Below are 17,722 nucleotides of genomic sequence, written 5' to 3'. Positions count from 1 at the left end.
GGGGAGCCATGAGAACAGGCTAAGTAGAGCACTGGAGCAAAACCCAGGAAGGTTCAAGCTAAAATGGATCCGAGCATAACGTCAACACCAGCAAATCTCTCCAACATGCACAGGGACAAAGTCCTGGAGCCGCACATCTGCACACATCTGCACACAACTGCACACATCTGCACACATCTGCACACATCTGCACACATCTGTACACATCTGTACACATTTGCATATAAATTGTCCGAAGCTAAAGACCCTGTGCTTAAAATGATGCAATGAAATCTGTTTTTATTTCGCCACCAATTATTAATAATACTGAATGTTGCTACATTTCAGCCCCTCCACACACACACACACACACACACACACACACACACACACACCACACACACACACACACACACACACACTTGTGGTTCAATTTACGATGCATATTTGTATTTTTCAGTGTTTTCACATAAACGTTACATACTGCAAACGGCATGGTTGGTGGTGATTGTTGCTGAGAGTCACTAGGTTCAAAGGGGGGGGGGGGGGGGGTGGTAGGGGGGGGGAGTTGAAGGTCCTGCATGTGTCCCACCACAGTCACAGTGATCTGAAGGACCATCTGATGAAAGGGTTTCCTGCAGCTTTCATCTCCACAATGTGTTTTGATGGGGAGAGTTTCCTCACAGCTGAGTCAAAAAAACAGCAACATGTTGTGAGAGCAGACTTCAGTCACTGCAGCTCGCACTAGATGAGACATTCTTCGGCTTTCTCAAAGTCAAACGCAGTGTTTTTGGAGAGTTCAGACTCATGCAAATAAGACGGGTTCAAGGTGTGTGTTATTATTAACCGTGCAGAGGTTTCAGTGTTACTAAATACACGTGTTGGAGAACTTTTTCAACCTTTTCGTTTCTTCTTGGATTCAAAAGATTTTTTACTCGGTCTTGTCTCGACTCATCAAGACGGTCAAGACCACCACTGATTGGCTGCTTGTCCACGTCCCTCTGTGACCAGAAGGAACAGACAGAATCACTTTATTTGTAGTTTGATTTGTGAAACCCTGAAAGCCCATACGTGATAGAAAATAACAGAACTTGTTTTTCACTCTTCTTTGAACGTCACCGAGCAGACCAGTTTCTGTCCTTTGATTGTATCATGTTTTACCCTTCTTGCTCCTTTAGGATCTTTTTTTGATACCCAGCTATGTCACCCACCTGTTTCCAGTCAACTTTATTAACTGTGATCAGGTGTTTTATTAAAGAATTTCGCTACTGTCACCGCTTTGAGAAACTCCTGAGAGTGCAAAAGTTCAAACATGGCCAAAGAAATATTTAAGGAATGAAAAGTTCATTTAATGAAAAAAAAAGTGGAAACTGCTTCCTCAAGTTTGATTGTTGCATTTTCTGAAGAGACACGAAATCGACCTTTTTCTCTTGACTCTTTTTGCTCTGTGCATTTGGGGTGCTGCATGTATCTGTCCACATGTGTACACAGCTGTTTTGGCTCCCTCTCTTTAATGTCCCTGGTGAAACTCTATATCCATTCAAACAGGCTGTTAGCGCAGGCTCACGCTGACCTGCGTCCACCTCTCTCTCTCTCTCTCTCCCGCCTTCCCTCTGCTATCGCCCCTCGCAGTCTCCTTCACGTCCCCGGCAGCCCCTCGACAGATATCTGGGCTCATTGTGTGTCAAGGTGTCTTTGTGTTTTTGTGTAATGCTGCCCTGAGATACTGTTGCCAGAGTGTTTGTCTGGGTGTCTGTTCCCTTGCTGCCCCTGAGACCCCCAAATATCTGTCTGTGACCGCAGCTCTTCACTGAGCGATGTGCTTCTCCCACTCGCTCACTCGCTCACTCGCTCGCTCGCTCTCGTTGCATCTCGGCCTTTTCTCCTTTTCCGTAGTTTCTCATCATCTGCGCTCCCGGCGCCTTTCTATATCAGACGTAGCTCAGTGTACAGTCGACCACTTGTGCCCTCTTTTCACTTTGCATCCTCATCAGCGTGCTGTGAAAAGAGGGCAGGGGGGCTACATGAGAATGATGCTGTTACTGTAAGCATGTGAGGTATGTTCACTTCTCCTCAAAAGCCCCTTAGCTGCCCCTTCGGCTCTCACCTATCACCCCTCTGCAGGACGATAAAGCCCTATATCCCCCCCCCCCCCCCCCCCCCGCCCTATATCCCCCCCCCCCCCCCCCCCCCCCACACACACACACACACACACACACACATTCTCTCTTGCCCTGATATGGGTTCCAGCAGGACCGATTCCAGACCCCCCTCGTCTCGCTCTCTCTGCAATAAAAACCTTGCCAGAGCCCGCTCAGGCTTAGAAAGGGGAGAGGGGGGGGGGGGTCTTAGCCTAGTTACCATGGTTACAGCAATCAGCATTATAAACTCCATGCTTTAAATGAAACTTTCCAGCCCTTAAGCTGCGGCAGTCATGCTGTTAACATGTTATTAATAGATGTTTCAGTTTCATGTTAATCCGGCCTGTTTGAAGTCACAGAGACGAGCAGATTCTGTTTTATAAAGGTTTGAATGTTTTTGGGCTGAATGTGACAAGTTTGACCAAAATCGTCCCCAAAACTCAAAGAGCTGTTCAACATCGGACTCCTGTCTGTTCTCTTTGTTTCCTCACAAGAAGTTTATTTAGATGTTTTTCTATAAGATGATAGATATGTGTTTAAACTACCTCTGATATGATCACTCTTCACATAGACGTGTGCACTCGTCTTATCAATAGTTAGCCGCGTAGCTGGCGTGATTGACAGGTTCGTCAAGAGGGTTTAAACCCGCCTCCAGCTCTCATCCTGCCGTAAGGTTGACTGAAAGTTAGGCTGAGACATCATGTCCAGCTGGGACACATGGCACAGACATTTACCAGTGATTGCACGCTCTGTCTTTGAGGGGAGCTCCGTGTGCTGTCTGATTTTATTTCATCGCCTTTGGGAAAGTGAAACAAAATCAAAAACCTGTTTCGACACCACAGCAACAAACCTAAGCTCGCCATGTTGGGCAGTTCCTTGTTTTTGAACAGCCTGAGTGGGCGGTCTCCAGCTTGTGAAACTCCCTGTTTCTGGGGCCTCCCTGTCCCGTCTGAGCATGTGCAGATCGCTGCTGCCAGCTTTTTCAACAGCAACCTAAAAACACGAGCACATCGTCCCCCGTACCTGCCACCTTCCTCTGGCTCCCTGTTGGTGTTGGAATAAATTTAGATTCTTTTTCTGTCCCTGATATTTATCAGACCGCTTCTATGCAACCAAACAAAGTCACTCCTGTCCTCCGAGCAGTCCCAGCTCGTCGTCCCTCTGGCTCCACTCAGGTGGGTCGGGCTTTGTCAGGTGTGTGAACGACATTTCACTAAAAGTTGACGCAACATTCATTGTTTTTATTATTGCTTTTTTTACACTGTTTAATTTGCTTTTGTGGTGAAGCACTTTTTCTTTACGCTGCCCGGTTTAGAAATGTTTTTTTTGTTGACAGCTCCCTGGTCCATGCGATGCTTCGATGATGTCCTCCTCACCCTGTGTGTGCTGCACTCAGCTGCTCTCCATGAACTCATTAAAAGAGTGAAAAGAGCCTCCTCTCTGTTTTGACAAAGACATTTTATCCACGGCACAGTTACCATTCAGACTGCAGTTTTTTTTTTTAAAGCAGCAGAACCGCTCAGTGTGCTGTTATAGATATTTTTAAAACTCTGATATCTCACCCCGCGTGTCTTCTTCTTCCCCCACAGGGCTCCAGAGATCATCCTGGGCCTGCCGTTCTGTGAGGCCATAGACATGTGGTCCCTGGGCTGCGTGATAGCCGAGCTCTTCCTGGGATGGCCCCTCTACCCGGGGGCTTCAGAGTACGATCAGGTAACACATAATGACTGCCTGGACCTTCAAGCTGTCTCCTGACCCCCCCGAGCTCGCCGCTGTGTGTTTGAATGATTGACCCATGAATCCACGTGCATTCACAGTTGTGTTTATGTGGATGCTTTTCTGTTTGCTCTCATTGAGTGTGTGCAGGGGAGTGTGTTTGGGAGGGCGGGACGCCGCTCAAATCCCCCTGACATCCCCCCTGATGATGCTTGTGCAGCCTCCCTGTTTATCTGAACAGATGCCACAGAGCCACTTGTCCAATTAGCGCAGCCCCTGTGCTCCAGAGCAAGACATCGCTGCGCTCCCCTCTCTCTATCAGTCAGACGAGGCTCAGCGGGAAAACCTTGAGCGAGTTGTGCTCCATCACTGAACAAGCTCGCCTGATTTTTCACAAGCCCAAAAACTTAGCAAAGCGTCTCATTTACAAGTCTCAAATCAATCTCTTGTGCTTTGCATAATTCAAACCAGATAAGTCTGGAGAAGTTAATGTCAGCGAAGATTTTTAAAGTGCCAGAAGGGGCATCCATCCTAAAGTTTAAACCTTTTTATTTTATGTCTTCGTCTGCAGGAGAGATTCACAGTGGTCCCCAATTAAATGAGACGAATCATGCAAGTGGTGTAGAAAAAAATCTCACGTGCATTTCATCATCTTGTGTCCTGCAGATCCGGTACATCTCACAGACTCAGGGTCTGCCTGCAGAGTATCTGTTGAGTGCAGGGACAAAGACCACCAGGTTCTTCAACAGAGAGACAGACTCCACCTATCCTCTCTGGAGACTTAAGGTACGACACACACACACACACACACACACACACACACACACACACACACACACACACCAAACACACCGAAAATAAGCTCAACTCCGTCCCACCGTGTGAGCCGCTAACCGCCATGTTTGTGGATGTAAACAAAGTGAGCGGGTAATCAGAGCTGATTTGATCTGTTTGCACGATTTGTCTAAATGCTTGTCAAAATATCTAATTACACTGATTTTAAGCCGCATGTTGCTGAAAAGTTCAGATCAACATCTTATTTTGAAATCATAACAGTCAGGAAGGAAGCAAGATTTATAACAATTTAAAGTTTTTATTATTATTATTTTTAAAACAGAACAAAGCAAACAACATAAAATAAATTAAATTATTTGGATGCCTTCAGTATGTATAAATTAAAAAAAAAACATTTTCAGTCCCAGTTTGAAGTATTATTAGTAATATTATTTATTTTACAGAAAAGAGCAGTAAGAGTCATTCATAAAGTCCACCACACAGTACACCAATAGATTTAGATTTAGTTGAGTTACAGACACTCATAGTTAAGCATAGTGAAGTTTTTTCAGAGGAGACTAGTTTGCACGGACATCTTTAAAACAGATGTTTATTTTTGTTCCAGGTATCAAATTGTTTAATTCTCTAACTTACGAATTGAAGAGCTGTGCTCAAATATTTCAGTTTAAAAAAATATTTTTAGACTGTATGAAATTGGCAATTAGTGTTTGGTGTGTTTTTTTCTCCTTATTAACTTGGAAGTGAAGTCAAAGAATTGTCAGAATTGTTTTGTGCTGCCATGGAATGTATCACTAATACGTTATTGGACAGACCATCCAGACATTTCTTGTTTTTGTTTTTGTTTTTTTGAGTAAGGGGTCAGGTAAAAATAAGATGTATTCTTCTCCCTGCTCCTCTTCTGAACATGATAGGATTTATTTATTTATTATTACTTCCTGTTTTCCTGTGAAAACAGGAAATGAAATGAAAAAAAAAAGAAAAGAAGTGAAAAATAGGACCCGTCAGATGTGGGATTTTTGAGACTGATACCGATAATGGGGAGAGGAAAAAAAAATCAAATCCTAATCAGCTGATATCTTTCATGGATCTATTTTGATCTGTAGAGATGAACAGATATACTGTAGATATTTACAATGTTTGTGTTGATCACCTGAATGCAGTTATCAGGTGACTGTGGTTTGAAACAAGTGTCGATAGATAAACACACGGTGGAGCTCTGAAGGAGCCCAGCTCAGAGTGTGTTTGACATTAACTCTTCTCACTGTCTGTCAGTGTGGGCCGCTCCATGAGGAGGGCTGAGCTGCTCCTTTTCTAAACTTTAACATGTGTGCTACACGGTGAATTCCCTCCCTGAGTTCTTGACCGTATCGAGCTGCGAACAGCGATCCACCTCTGCAGGGTGTGGCATGTTGTATGCATGTGTTTTCTTTAAATCTTTGTCACATGCCTCACTGTCAACAAGTCTTAATGACTCGTCTTATATATGAAAACACAGAGTACATATTGTACATGCTGTCATGCATGCTGCTCACGGGCTTTTAGCAGCTGTCAGTGAGCTGCACCACTTCAGTCTCCTCTTCAAAGTGCATGACCTGTTGAGTTATGGGAAATTAAAACACAAGCCTGTTGCTTCAAACATGAGTGTTTCCAAGTTCCTGCAGATAAGACTGAAGAACAACACAAAGGGAATGCTGACCTTACACCAGATGACAGTTCAAGTGATTTCTAAGTCACAGACTAATTTCCAAAGTGGGAATAAAATCCTGAGAGTTTTTGAGTCAGAGCGAGCGAGTCTTTTCTCATCTTAGTGTTGCAATAAAATCAATCTATCATGTGACCTCAGTCAACAACCAATAGGAGCGCTCTCATCAGAAACAAACAGGAAGCTGCACACTTGTAAACACAGGGGGGGTAAGATAAAAAAAAAAAGTAAAAATGATCCTACAGATGCAAACAGAGTTTACATTATATTCAGGATCAGATGATCCAGTTTAACTATCTAATAATATTAATAACATAGCATCTTCAAATGCATCAGATTTATGCAACAAGATGTCACAAATACTAAATAAAAGTGATTTTAATGAATCTGCTTCGTGGAATTTATGTAGACGACAGGTCAGGAAGAAATGTCCAAGCTCGTCGTAGAGACCCTGCGACTTCCCTCAGTCTTTGCTCAGTGACTCACAGGAGAGAGTGTCAGACGTCGGACTGCTGAGTGTTTTTGAAGCTTTTTGGAGCCTGTAAGGTATAAAGATAGAAACAGGACGATATTAGCTTGTATTTGGAAAAGGCTGATGTTTACCACTGCAGACTGAAAAGCAGCCTAATGATGCTGTAAAGCGAGTGTGAAGGTAGATAGCTACAGTAAACATTCATTTGACTTACTCACGTTGTGTTTGCAGCTGCTGTCATTTAAAGTTACCTGATGATCGTTTAAGAGGTTTCTAAAATCAACGCAGATATGTTTTTTTTTATGTGCGTCATTCTTTCATTCATTTGTTCCTGTTTTAATGTGGACTGCAGTGAATTTGAGCCCATATTCACTTTCTGTGTGAAACCAGAGTGTGTACAGTGCTCTTTAAATTTCGTATATTGTCTCATCATCGGAGTCTGTGTCTCTACATGTCCCCCCCCCCCCCCCACCTTCCCTGGCTGTTAGATGAGTGTTTGTTTGCTACCCCAGGGTTGCTCAGAGGGCAAGCCGAGTCCTGCTGCACATCAACAACAAGAGGCTGTAATGAGCCAAATGTAAATAGTGCGTTTTCCAGAGGGGAAGTGTGATGGGATATGAGAGCAACATCTGCTTCTTGTCTCCAACAGACTTCAGAGGACCACGAGGGTGAAACAGGGATCAAGTCCAAGGAGGCTCGCAAGTACATCTTCAACTGCTTGGATGATATGGCGCAGGTAAACGCTGGACGTTATAATGACGTATTTGCTTTTTCTCCGTCTGTAACTCCCTCACATTTGAAGCTCCCACTGACAGGTCTGCTCATGTCCCGGGACAGTTAGATCGATCACATCCTGAGAATTATCAATCAAATATTTGAAATCCTTTCAAATATTTATGCTGCCAAAGCCTGGTCTCCAGATCTCTCCCTGCTGTGCTGCTACATTGAATTTTACAGGGTGAAATGAAAGCAGCTGTTCACAGAAAAAACAAAACCCTCTCCTGCACTCTGCCTCTGCTCCTCATTCTCCTTAACCGCCGTCTAATAAGTTACAGACTGACATTGGAGCTGAGCATGTGGCGGCGCTGCTTAGCGTGTTTGATATGTGCAGTTTGCTTCCTGATTCAAAGTGGAGGGAGTGTTGTGGCTTTGTCCCTACTTTGTACGTCGACAGAACATGTGAGCATGTCGAGGGCACGAAAGCTTTGACTCTTTATAAAACACGAACACCTTCCAGAAGTCCCCCCCCCCCCCTCCCAGTTTCTCAAGAGCAGCTCAGCGGCTCGTGCAGAGTGTTGTATCTGCTAGCTTCACCTGTGGGAATCTGCTTGTTTAGATGCTGTTGCATAACTCCAGGAAGTGACTTTTATATCGCAGCTTTTCACATGTGGGGGAAAAAACACACACACACACTGCTACTGATCTTATGTCACTTTGACTCAGAGGGATTTCTACTCTGTCCATGGCTGGAAAGTTCACATGCAGCCATGACATTTTGATAGTACGTGCGTGACAGTGAGGCGATAAGTGAGTGTTGTTTGGCCAAATACCGGTCCTGCTGGCAAACATGGCAGCGCTGATGGAAAATTACAATGTCCTTTGCGGTACCCTTCGAAATCTGCAACGGTACGCTCTCTTGTCATCATTGCGCCTTGATCCTGCCTCTGATAGCCAAGAGAGATAAGAGCGAAGCAGGTGACTTATTATGTTTTGGAATAAGGCCACAGACAGCCAGCAGCAGACGGTCTGCGTGGGTACATCACACGTACAGTGACTTAACTGATGGAGACAATTATGGTTGTCCAGTACTGCCCAGGGCCGATGTCAGGCCTGTTTGGGATCGCATACAGTCAGCTGGGACTCGATGCTATCGTTGCCTGGGCTTGCTGAATTCACAGTTACACACACACACACACACACGCAGCACTGGATTTTAATGAAAGCAACCTGCACTGGTAATATATCCCCTGGGTCATCTTCGCTCCTACGCTTCAAGCTCTGTGTCCCGTCTTCAGCTCACCATGATAACACAGAGGAGACACGGCAGAGCTGCACAAGCCTAATGTGGGAGAAAACTGCCTATTTTGCCCCATCTCGCCACCCTGACTATATAAACAAGTCAGCATTGTGGACATCTGTGTCTGCGTGTATAATGGATGATATAGCTGAAGGCCCTGAAAGACACAGAGAGGCAGGGTGCCAGGGAGAGATAATGAAGCTCCTTTCAGTCGTGGGAAATGTTGAGAGGCTTTAGTCACAAGTATTTTTAATTTGATTAAATCAGACGCTAACTGCGGGACCTCACTGGAGGTTCTCGCGCTGGGAAAAAAAATGTCTTCACTTTGATCTGCAATCCTTCGATGCCTGCGTGGACAGGAGTGAAGCCGAGACGAGCAGGCGCAGCATCGTCCAATCGTTTCCTGTCTTTTATCACGAGCTCTCTTAACGACACATTTCCTTTCCTCTACTCCTCTTCGCGGCTGAATCGTAGGCCGGGCACCCTGCATGCCGAGCTTCCACGTCTCCCGAGGCGTAGCCCGATCTGTCTCACTCGCTCGACATCTGCCATGGCTGCCCGCTCTCCAGAGCAGCATGTCAGAGCGCCGCACTGCACAGATGTGGCTCCATGAGCAGACGTTGACATGCGAGACACGCAAGGATGACCGCGTGGGTCGAAGCTCCTCGTCCTACTGTTTCTTAGAGAAGATTTTTATTTCTATTACAAAGTAGAAAATGTTCATCCTTGCCGTTATTGATCGATATTTCATATCGAGTCATTTCAGTTAAAAGATGAAGGATGAGGGGTGAATTTATTTTTGTAAAGCGTGGTTATCGAGTCGCACCTCGACCACCTCTCACCGGCTGTGAATGTTCAACCAAAACTGTGCTCACTTCCCAAAGTCATCTCTCCCGCCGGCTGAGGACGGCGTGATTATTTCTCACCCATTCTGCAGATTATTCCTTTATCAAAGCCAGCGGAGGTGGCGAGCGGAGAGGAATGGTTACAGAGCCTGAATAACCTGCACAGAGAAAGAGAATTGAATCAGATTCGCGGCGTTGACTGGCAGCACATCTGATAGACCCTGGAGCAGGCCTACAGATAAGCACCGCGTCTTTATTAAAAACAGGCCCGCTGCCTCTGCATGGCAGCCACAATAAACAAGGCTGGCTGTCTGCTGCCACGAAAATCAGCTTGTTCCCTAATGCTCCGAATCGCCATCATGTGACCTTGCCCCACTTTCTTCATTTATCACCCGACATGACAAGCGTGGAAGTAAACCCGTCCTCTGCCTGACAAATGAGCTCCTGTTAGTGACGTAGCTCTTGTACTTATTCCGATCCAAAGCAGCTTCTCAGACTTGCTTCAGAACATATTGAGATATATATGTTTAGTTGTCTCGTCCCCGTCCTCAGAGGGTTACAAAATGGTGTTCTTTGTGAAAGGGCCTCATGAACGACGTGCATTTATCGGGTTCATGGTTTTTTTTTTGGTTTGCTTTCACGTCTCAGGAATAGATAAAAATCTCAGTGAAGGCGCCAGGAAGTATTTCAAGTGCTGCTAAAAATACAAGTGCAAATGTTTAAAATGTCACAGAGGTGCAAGGTTATGATACACACACACACACACACACACACACACTGAGACACACACTGAGACACTAACTGATGAGGCCTTGGGAGCATTAATATGCCTCTGAATGTGAACGACCTGTCAGAGAGAGTTTTCTTTCTGTCGCTGCAGAAACATTCAGGGCCTTGAATCATCATTGAAGAAGTCATTGAAAACGCTGAGGTGTGTGTGTGTGTGTGTGTGTGTGTGTGTGTGTGTGTGTGTGTGTGGGGTCTCCAGGTGAACATGACGTCAGACTTGGAGGGGAGCGAAATGCTGGCAGAGAAAGCCGACAGGAGGGAGTTTATCGACTTGTTAACGAAGATGTTGACCATCGATGCAGACAAGAGGATCACCCCCATCGAAACGCTCAACCACCCCTTCGTGACCATGACGCACCTCCTGGATTTCCCGCACAGCACACAGTACGAGGCGCACAGTTCTTTAATCCAAGCGAGTTCAACATTTCAACATTTAAATGACGTGTTCTTCCTCCCTGTGCAGCGTCAAGTCGTGCTTCCAAAACATGGAGATCTGCAAGCGCCGTGTCAACATGTACGACACAGTCAACCAGAGCAAGACACCCTTTATCGCCCACGTGGCCCCCAGCACCTCCACCAACCTCACCATGACCTTCAACAACCAGCTGAACACTGTGCACAGCCAGGTACGTCACAAAACAAACACGCGCCGCCCCTCACCACAATGCAAATCAGTGTTCGCTTTGGTTTTTCTGTCTGTTCCCCGTCGAATTATGAATGAAAAACTTGCATCGTGTATGCTGTTGGAAGCAGATAAAAGCGCAGATTAAAGCGAAAGTCCATACGACTTCGTAAAAGATTCAGAGAATATTCATCGAGATTCTTGAGCGTTTCCGTATATAAATTCATAATTTCATGTGCATCATAACGGATGATCAGAGCGACGCTGAAATCCTGGAGCAACAACATGACAGATGGATGTTCCTAACATTCCCCTGGCATGCTGTCTTTAGCAAATAATTGTATTTTAAACACTCACTTGTCTGATGTTGAACAGCTTAGCAGAGCGTGAGCTGCTGTTTGCTCTCTTTGTTCTGCGTTTTTTTTCTTCCTCCTCAGTCTTCCTGTCTGTCTGCACGTTTCCATGCTTACCGGCCTGCCTTTCTGCCTTGCTGCATGTATATCTGTCTGCCTGCATTTCTGTCTGTGCCTCAGGTCCTGTGGGATTGTCACAAAGTGCTGATTACACACATGACAAGCCCCACTTCCTGCTTGCCTTGCATTCTGGAGCTTTCAGGCCTTAAGAATCCCTTTACCAGGCTTCCTCTCCTCTTTCCCTTCTCTCACTCCGGTCCTCCTCTTGTCTTCTCTTCTCTTCTTTCCTTCCTCCCGTTTTCTCCGGGTTGAGCCCATGGTGCTTTACCGCGTCGTTCCTGTACCGTCTGCGAATCGAAATTGCTGACATTTGGCTTATGCCGGAATCACCCTGCTTCGGTTTGCAAGGTTTTCCAGATTGAGCTTAGTTACCGCTCCTCCCCCCCCCCCTGTCCTCCAACCCCTTCTCTTTAGTAAACAGAGTTCTTTATCACCAACTGTATCGAGCTAGCCCACACTGTGGAGCATGCGACAAAAACCCCATCTTGCTGTGATTTAAATGGATTAACATTCCCTCCGCTTGTCTTTTCGGTGCCGGGCTCTCAGGGCATATAGACAGACTTAAGTCAGTGATTTATCCAGCTCCATTCATTTGCAAGACTGGGATGCATCTTTGGCTTGTGTTTTGCTGCTTCCGTGCTTGTGTATGATGAATGCCACCGCGCCTTATTGATTATGTTCCCTCCCCTGGTGTTTATCGAACACGCTAAAGAGAGCAAATGAAAAATGAAAGGGCTGTCTCTGTGTTTCCCTCCCGCCTCTCCGTGCGCTTAATGAAAGGGCTAAAATTAGACAAGAGGAGCAAATAGTACTTACAAGCTGAGCAAACTGTGGCTCTTCAAAGCATTTGTTTGTATCCATGAGAGTCGCAGGCAGTCTTTGGATTCCTCGGCTCGTTTTAGTGGCCAAGTCATGCTGGAGGTGCAGAAGCTTCCATAATTACACAATGACCCAGAGCTGTGAAATAATGCTCCTGTCAGCTGTATTGATTTGCAGGCTGCATAGTAAAGCTGTAACATGAAATGTCACATTTTTGCTGCAGCTTATGATAATGGCTCATATTGATTCTGCAGCATTTACATTCAAACAGACTCATAATTTGATTGCGGCACTCATCGTTTAAGTGTGATGACATGGCAGAGCGCCGCGCTGCTGTGTGCTTAATTGTTGCTGAATTTTGTAAACGAGACATTTAAGAGAGTCATTCAGTTCATGTTCAGAGTGCACGGTCCCCCTCTGCATGTAGCGGGTCTAAAGAAGTCCGCTTTGTTTTACCAGGAAACACCAGAGGTGGGAAAAGTTCACACATTCTTCACGTGCTCTGCAGTAAAAATAGAAGAGCTGAAGTTATAGCCTCCCCTCCTCCCAAAAAAAAATTGTTCTGAATGTAGCAAAAGTAAAGTATAAAAGTAAAAAGCAGCATTAGCAGTAAAAGGTTTATTTCTAAGGCTTTTATTCAAAGACTCCCAGCCTGTTATTCTCCGGCCCTTTGAGGTTAAAGTCGGCCTTTGTTTTGGGAAGGAGCTAAATAATGCAAAATAAGAATAACTGTTAATCGCTGAAAATACTACAAAGCTCAAATGGTGGAATGTTTTTTAAAAGTGCAAGAGGTTAAAGTAAGAAGCAGTCAGGAAAATAAATCACTGATACCTGAAAACTGATGCGTCGTTATCAAAGTATCTGTCTGAATGTGCTCTGGTGGCAATTTCTCTCACTGATGGTTGATTATTCTTTGAATTGTTGCATTGATTGGATCCCTGCACACATTCTTTCTCTCCTAATTAATCAAATCAACGCCCTGCATATTTTAAGACGCGATCAAATCAGTTCTGCAATTTCTTTATTCTTCAATCAGGTTCCATTAATGATGCACTGCCATCCATCCTCTCTTGATCGGGATGTTGTTTTCCTTTCTTTTTTTTTTGTGCATCGTTTCGTGAGAATATATTTTTATCTTTTTGTTTTATACCATGCCTGCTTCCTTGGAGCACTTCCTCCTCCCTGTCATTCCCATCAGAAAGCCTCCATGCTCATGATTTTATTTTGGTCCCATCATTCCTTTAGGCCACCAACCTGGCTCCCTCCTCCACCAACAATGCCACCCTTTCCTTTGCAAGTCCTGATGTCTCCATACTAAACTACCAATCTGCACTCTACCAGCCCTCCGCTGCCTCCATGGCAGCCGTGGCCCAGAGGAGCATGCCCCTGCAGCCGGGGGCTCCTCAGCTCTGCGCTGCCCGGCCTGACCCCTTCCAGCAGGCGCTCATCGTCTGCCCACCTGGCTTCCAAGGTAAGGAGGCCTCACCAGTCACTATGCATTAGTGTAAATGGATGGGATATCTGGTCATCTGTGCAACAAAAAAAAAAGAAAGATGTCCGCTGTGAGCAGCTGCTCTCCAACACACCACAACATGATACCACACATACAGCGCTGCTCTGTCTGGATTTTTTATTCTATCTCAGTGCACAGACGTTTGTCCCTGTATGTTGACTCTGTTTGTTTTTCCGACGCCAAAGGCAGCGTCAATCCTACCATACAAACTGTGATTCAATGATAACTTAATGAAGCAATTAATCATTTGAACGGATATTTATATCTTTGTGTAACGCTTGCTCAGCCCCCCCTTTGTCTCCTCTCTGTTTGCTCTGGGAGGGCAGAAGAGCTCGGAGGCATCTTGTAGTTTTTATTTATGGTTTCTGCGGGACTGCTGATAAAAAGAATCTCCATTATTAGAAGCGGCTTTTTATACTATTGCCATGACTACTGTTTTTGTTTTCCTTAGTGGTGTTGCTATGTTTGAACACAGCAGAAGGATTTGGACATCTGTTGAATGCAGATTAATCAGTGTGCATATAGTACATGTTATCTTTTCTGTCACTGTATTTCATAGACGGCATGCTGTTGGTTTTAAATGACAGATGGGGGTACAGGGGGGGTGGATATCGCTATGTGTGTTTGTTTACATCCTCTGTTCATGTGCAGGGCTGCAGGCGTCCCCTTCCAAGCACACCAGTTATTCTGTGCGGATGGAGAATGCTGTTCCCATAGTGACCCAGGCCCCTGGTGCCCAGCCTCTTCAGATCCAACCGGGTCTGCTCACACAGGTAGGAAGACATTTCAGCAACATAGTTACTGAGGGTCTGAGCAATTCTCCTGCCTGTTAGAGTTGGAACAGCATGCATAAATAAGCCTTCACTAAGAATAGTATCCATCGATGGAAGCTGGAAATCACTCAATGTTCGTGACCCGGCCCCTGCTGGCAGCTGTGTTTTTTTTCCTGAGCGCATTCAGGCCAAGCTCTCCTGTGCATTGCTTCCTGCCTCTGTGTCTCTCGCTCCTCTCTCTCTCTGCTGCCCCGCTCTCCTGGAGGCTGAGGCTGACACGGTCTGATGCACACAAAGGCAGGAGCCTTTTGCACAGACTCGGCCGTCACTGGAGCCTGCACAGTGGAGCCGGAGCTTTAGCTGCTAGTCTACTGTTGTCAGACGTAACTGAGAGTGACTGAGCATCACTCTCTCTGCTCTGACTTACACACACACACACACACACACACACACACACACACACACACACACACACACACATGTTGTACATCTCTACCATCACCACACCACCTCTTTCCCTATGGAAATTTCCATGAGGGCTTTAAATATCCCTGAGAATCCAGGGAGTTTGAAGCACTCCCTTATCTCCAGTTAATCATGCAGTAGGCAGGCAGGGAGGCAGCAGCACTCTGTGTGTTAGTGTGTGCATGTGTGTGTGTGTGTGTGTGTGTGTGCGTGCCTGTGTTTCTATGGTGGGTTAATCTGTCAGATACCAAATGGTGATTAGCTTCAGGGCTGTTTCCAAGTCAGGCGCTCCAAATTACAGGCCTCAGAGGATCCTGGGAGGTCAGGAGAAGCTTGAATGAGGCTCTGCATGACCATAATATTAACAACACCGCAGATCCATGGATATCATTGATCTCTGAAAAATAGATATCGTACATAAATGACATGTTAAAATGATACGTCACGTGCAGCTCACACATTGCTGCCATGCTCTGCAGGTATCCCCCACCCTGTCTGTGCACATGTTAAACAAAGACAGGCTCTAGTTAATGTAAGCAGATGGTTTATATAGGCCAGCAGGCAGCACACCTAATAACTGGGTGTGCTGTGTGTGTGTGTGTGTGTGTGTATGTGTGTGTGTGTGTGTTTATTCCTTTACTGTGGGAGGTCTTGCAGGCTTGGCAGACTCCTTGTTTTCCTCTTGGTTGCATGCTCCCCACCTGTGCCTGCACCCACCCCACTGCTCACTGCTCCCCATGCACCCTTTGCCCACACTGGACCCATGCAAGGTTGGCCTTGAACTCCCCTGGGTGTGCAAAGTAAGGGAGGCTCCATGAAGGGAAGCAGGGGGAACCAGCAGGACCTTCATCTGGAGCAGGAATGCAGAAAATGTGGAAACAATTGGGGAGTGAGAGCTGGGGCTCTCAAAGCCCCGAGGTGACAAAGGGTTTTCACCCGGGGAGTGTAGGTCGAGGTGGGAGGCAGTGGGCCTGCTGATAGTGATGGTGGGCCATGAGAAGAAAAAGAAAACGGCTTCTTAACTGGGTTAGCATTTCAGGGCAGACAGGCTGGTTACACAATGCAGACGCAGAGCGAGAGAGGCATGTAGAGTGCCAGGAATGGAGATAGAGAGAGCGGGAGGCGGAGGAGCAGGAGATGGATGGATGTATTAGAGTGTCTTAATGGCATGTTGATAAAAGGCCTTGGATGTGGTCTTGGATGTAAAGACCATCACCAGTTCCAGAATGTTCCATTAGAGATGTCAGTCATCAGAGCACAGGCGAGGCAGCTGTGCTGGCCTGCAGATGCCCCCTGCAGCACTCAGAGAACAGGCCGCGAGGTTTGGACAACAACAATCTCAACTTCCACAAGGCAGAAAGCAGAACACAGAGCGAGCAGCTACTTTGTGTCAGAATATAATCGAAAGAGACAGTGCAGAGCCGGCGCATAAATACAAAGATAAAGGTTGAGATCAAGTTAAACGACAAGGGTGAAATAAAGCTACTGCAGCACATGCAGCGATTATCTGCTTTGCATTTTGTGTGCCGCCGCTCGCTCGCTCGCTCTCTCTCTCTCTCTTTCTTTTTTTATTGTCCTCCTCTGTTTCTGTTTAAACCTGTGTGTGCTGCAGCACATACTGATGCCGTTGTAAATAGATGTGCAAATGTGTGTTAAAGGAACAATTCATTAGCCCTGACATTAAAGTGCTAATCAATAGAGTTGCATTAAACTATTAGGCTTACACACACACAAACACGCTGAGGCATGCATGCATGCACGCACACTCATCTTGGCACATCTTGGGGCATAATGTGGCTGTTTCTCCTCCTCCTCATACAAAAGAGCCTCTCTCTCCGCAGCTTGAATAGAACTACAGATTTAATTAGAACATAGGCTGATTTCACACAAGTCAAACACATAATCACACTAACACTCGGGCACACACACACACATGCACTCACCTCCACATGCAGACACAGAAAGGAGCTGCTGTACTTCTTTATTAAGTCCTGCTCTTATCTCTTCTGTTGATGGATGTCTCCTTGAAGCTGGTGAAGTTCATTTTGCCTGCCCAGCAGCGAGTTTAACCAGATCTCACTCACTTTTGAAAACATCACATTGAGATTCATAATACTCTCAAACTTCTCAGCCGAGTTCAGAGGGGATCCTTTTTGTTTATGCATTTATTAGGTTTGAATTAAAACAAGCTAAATGAATTGGCCAAGTTAATCATGCATGACTTTGCCGTCCCATGTCAGCCTTTGTAAAAAAATAAAATCAATGGGCGTCACAGTTTGGATGTTGAGTTACATGGCAGCTTACTGTTCTTTCTGTCTCTCCCGTCTTCTCCATGTTTCCCCCCCCCCCCTCAGCAGGCCTGGCCCAGCGGCACCCAGCAGATCCTGTTGCCTCCAGCCTGGCAGCAGCTCACCCACACCTCAGTCCAGCATGCCACTGTCCTCCCCGACTCCATGAGCAGCACGCAGCCACTCGCCAACTGGAGGTGAGCTACACGGCTTCCTTACTTTAAACTGCTCCAAGCCACTCTTAGCCTATACTGATTTATAGATTTGGAGAGCCTTCATTGATGTCTGAATATTGTGGCCTCCTGGTTTTATT

The 17,722-nt window shown here is 45.9% G+C and overlaps 1 protein-coding gene across 6 annotated transcripts in view; it reads left to right on the top strand.

Moving 5' to 3' along the window:
- Positions 1-17,722, top strand: part of hipk2 (homeodomain interacting protein kinase 2) — a 72,291-nt gene that overhangs the window by 44,617 nt on the left and 9,952 nt on the right. For 4 of the 6 annotated variants that reach the window (XM_079346012.1, XM_079346011.1, XM_079346010.1 and 1 more), the window contains exons 3-10: positions 3,710-3,833; positions 4,503-4,622; positions 7,455-7,541; positions 10,656-10,840; positions 10,920-11,082; positions 13,616-13,841; positions 14,535-14,656; positions 17,476-17,606. In XM_079346012.1, coding sequence (XP_079202138.1) covers positions 3,710-3,833; positions 4,503-4,622; positions 7,455-7,541; positions 10,656-10,840; positions 10,920-11,082; positions 13,616-13,841; positions 14,535-14,656; positions 17,476-17,606 — 1,158 coding nt within the window. The remainder of the gene's footprint in view (positions 1-3,709; positions 3,834-4,502; positions 4,623-7,454; positions 7,542-10,655; positions 10,841-10,919; positions 11,083-13,615; positions 13,842-14,534; positions 14,657-17,475; positions 17,607-17,722) is intronic. The other 2 variants (XM_079346013.1, XM_079346009.1) reach the window with 2 other exon arrangements.

The sequence above is a fragment of the Symphodus melops genome (genome assembly GCF_947650265.1).
Source record: "Symphodus melops genome assembly, chromosome: 6".
Lineage (NCBI taxonomy): Eukaryota > Metazoa > Chordata > Actinopteri > Labriformes > Labridae > Symphodus > Symphodus melops.
This window is presented reverse-complemented; position numbering and strand designations above follow the sequence as displayed.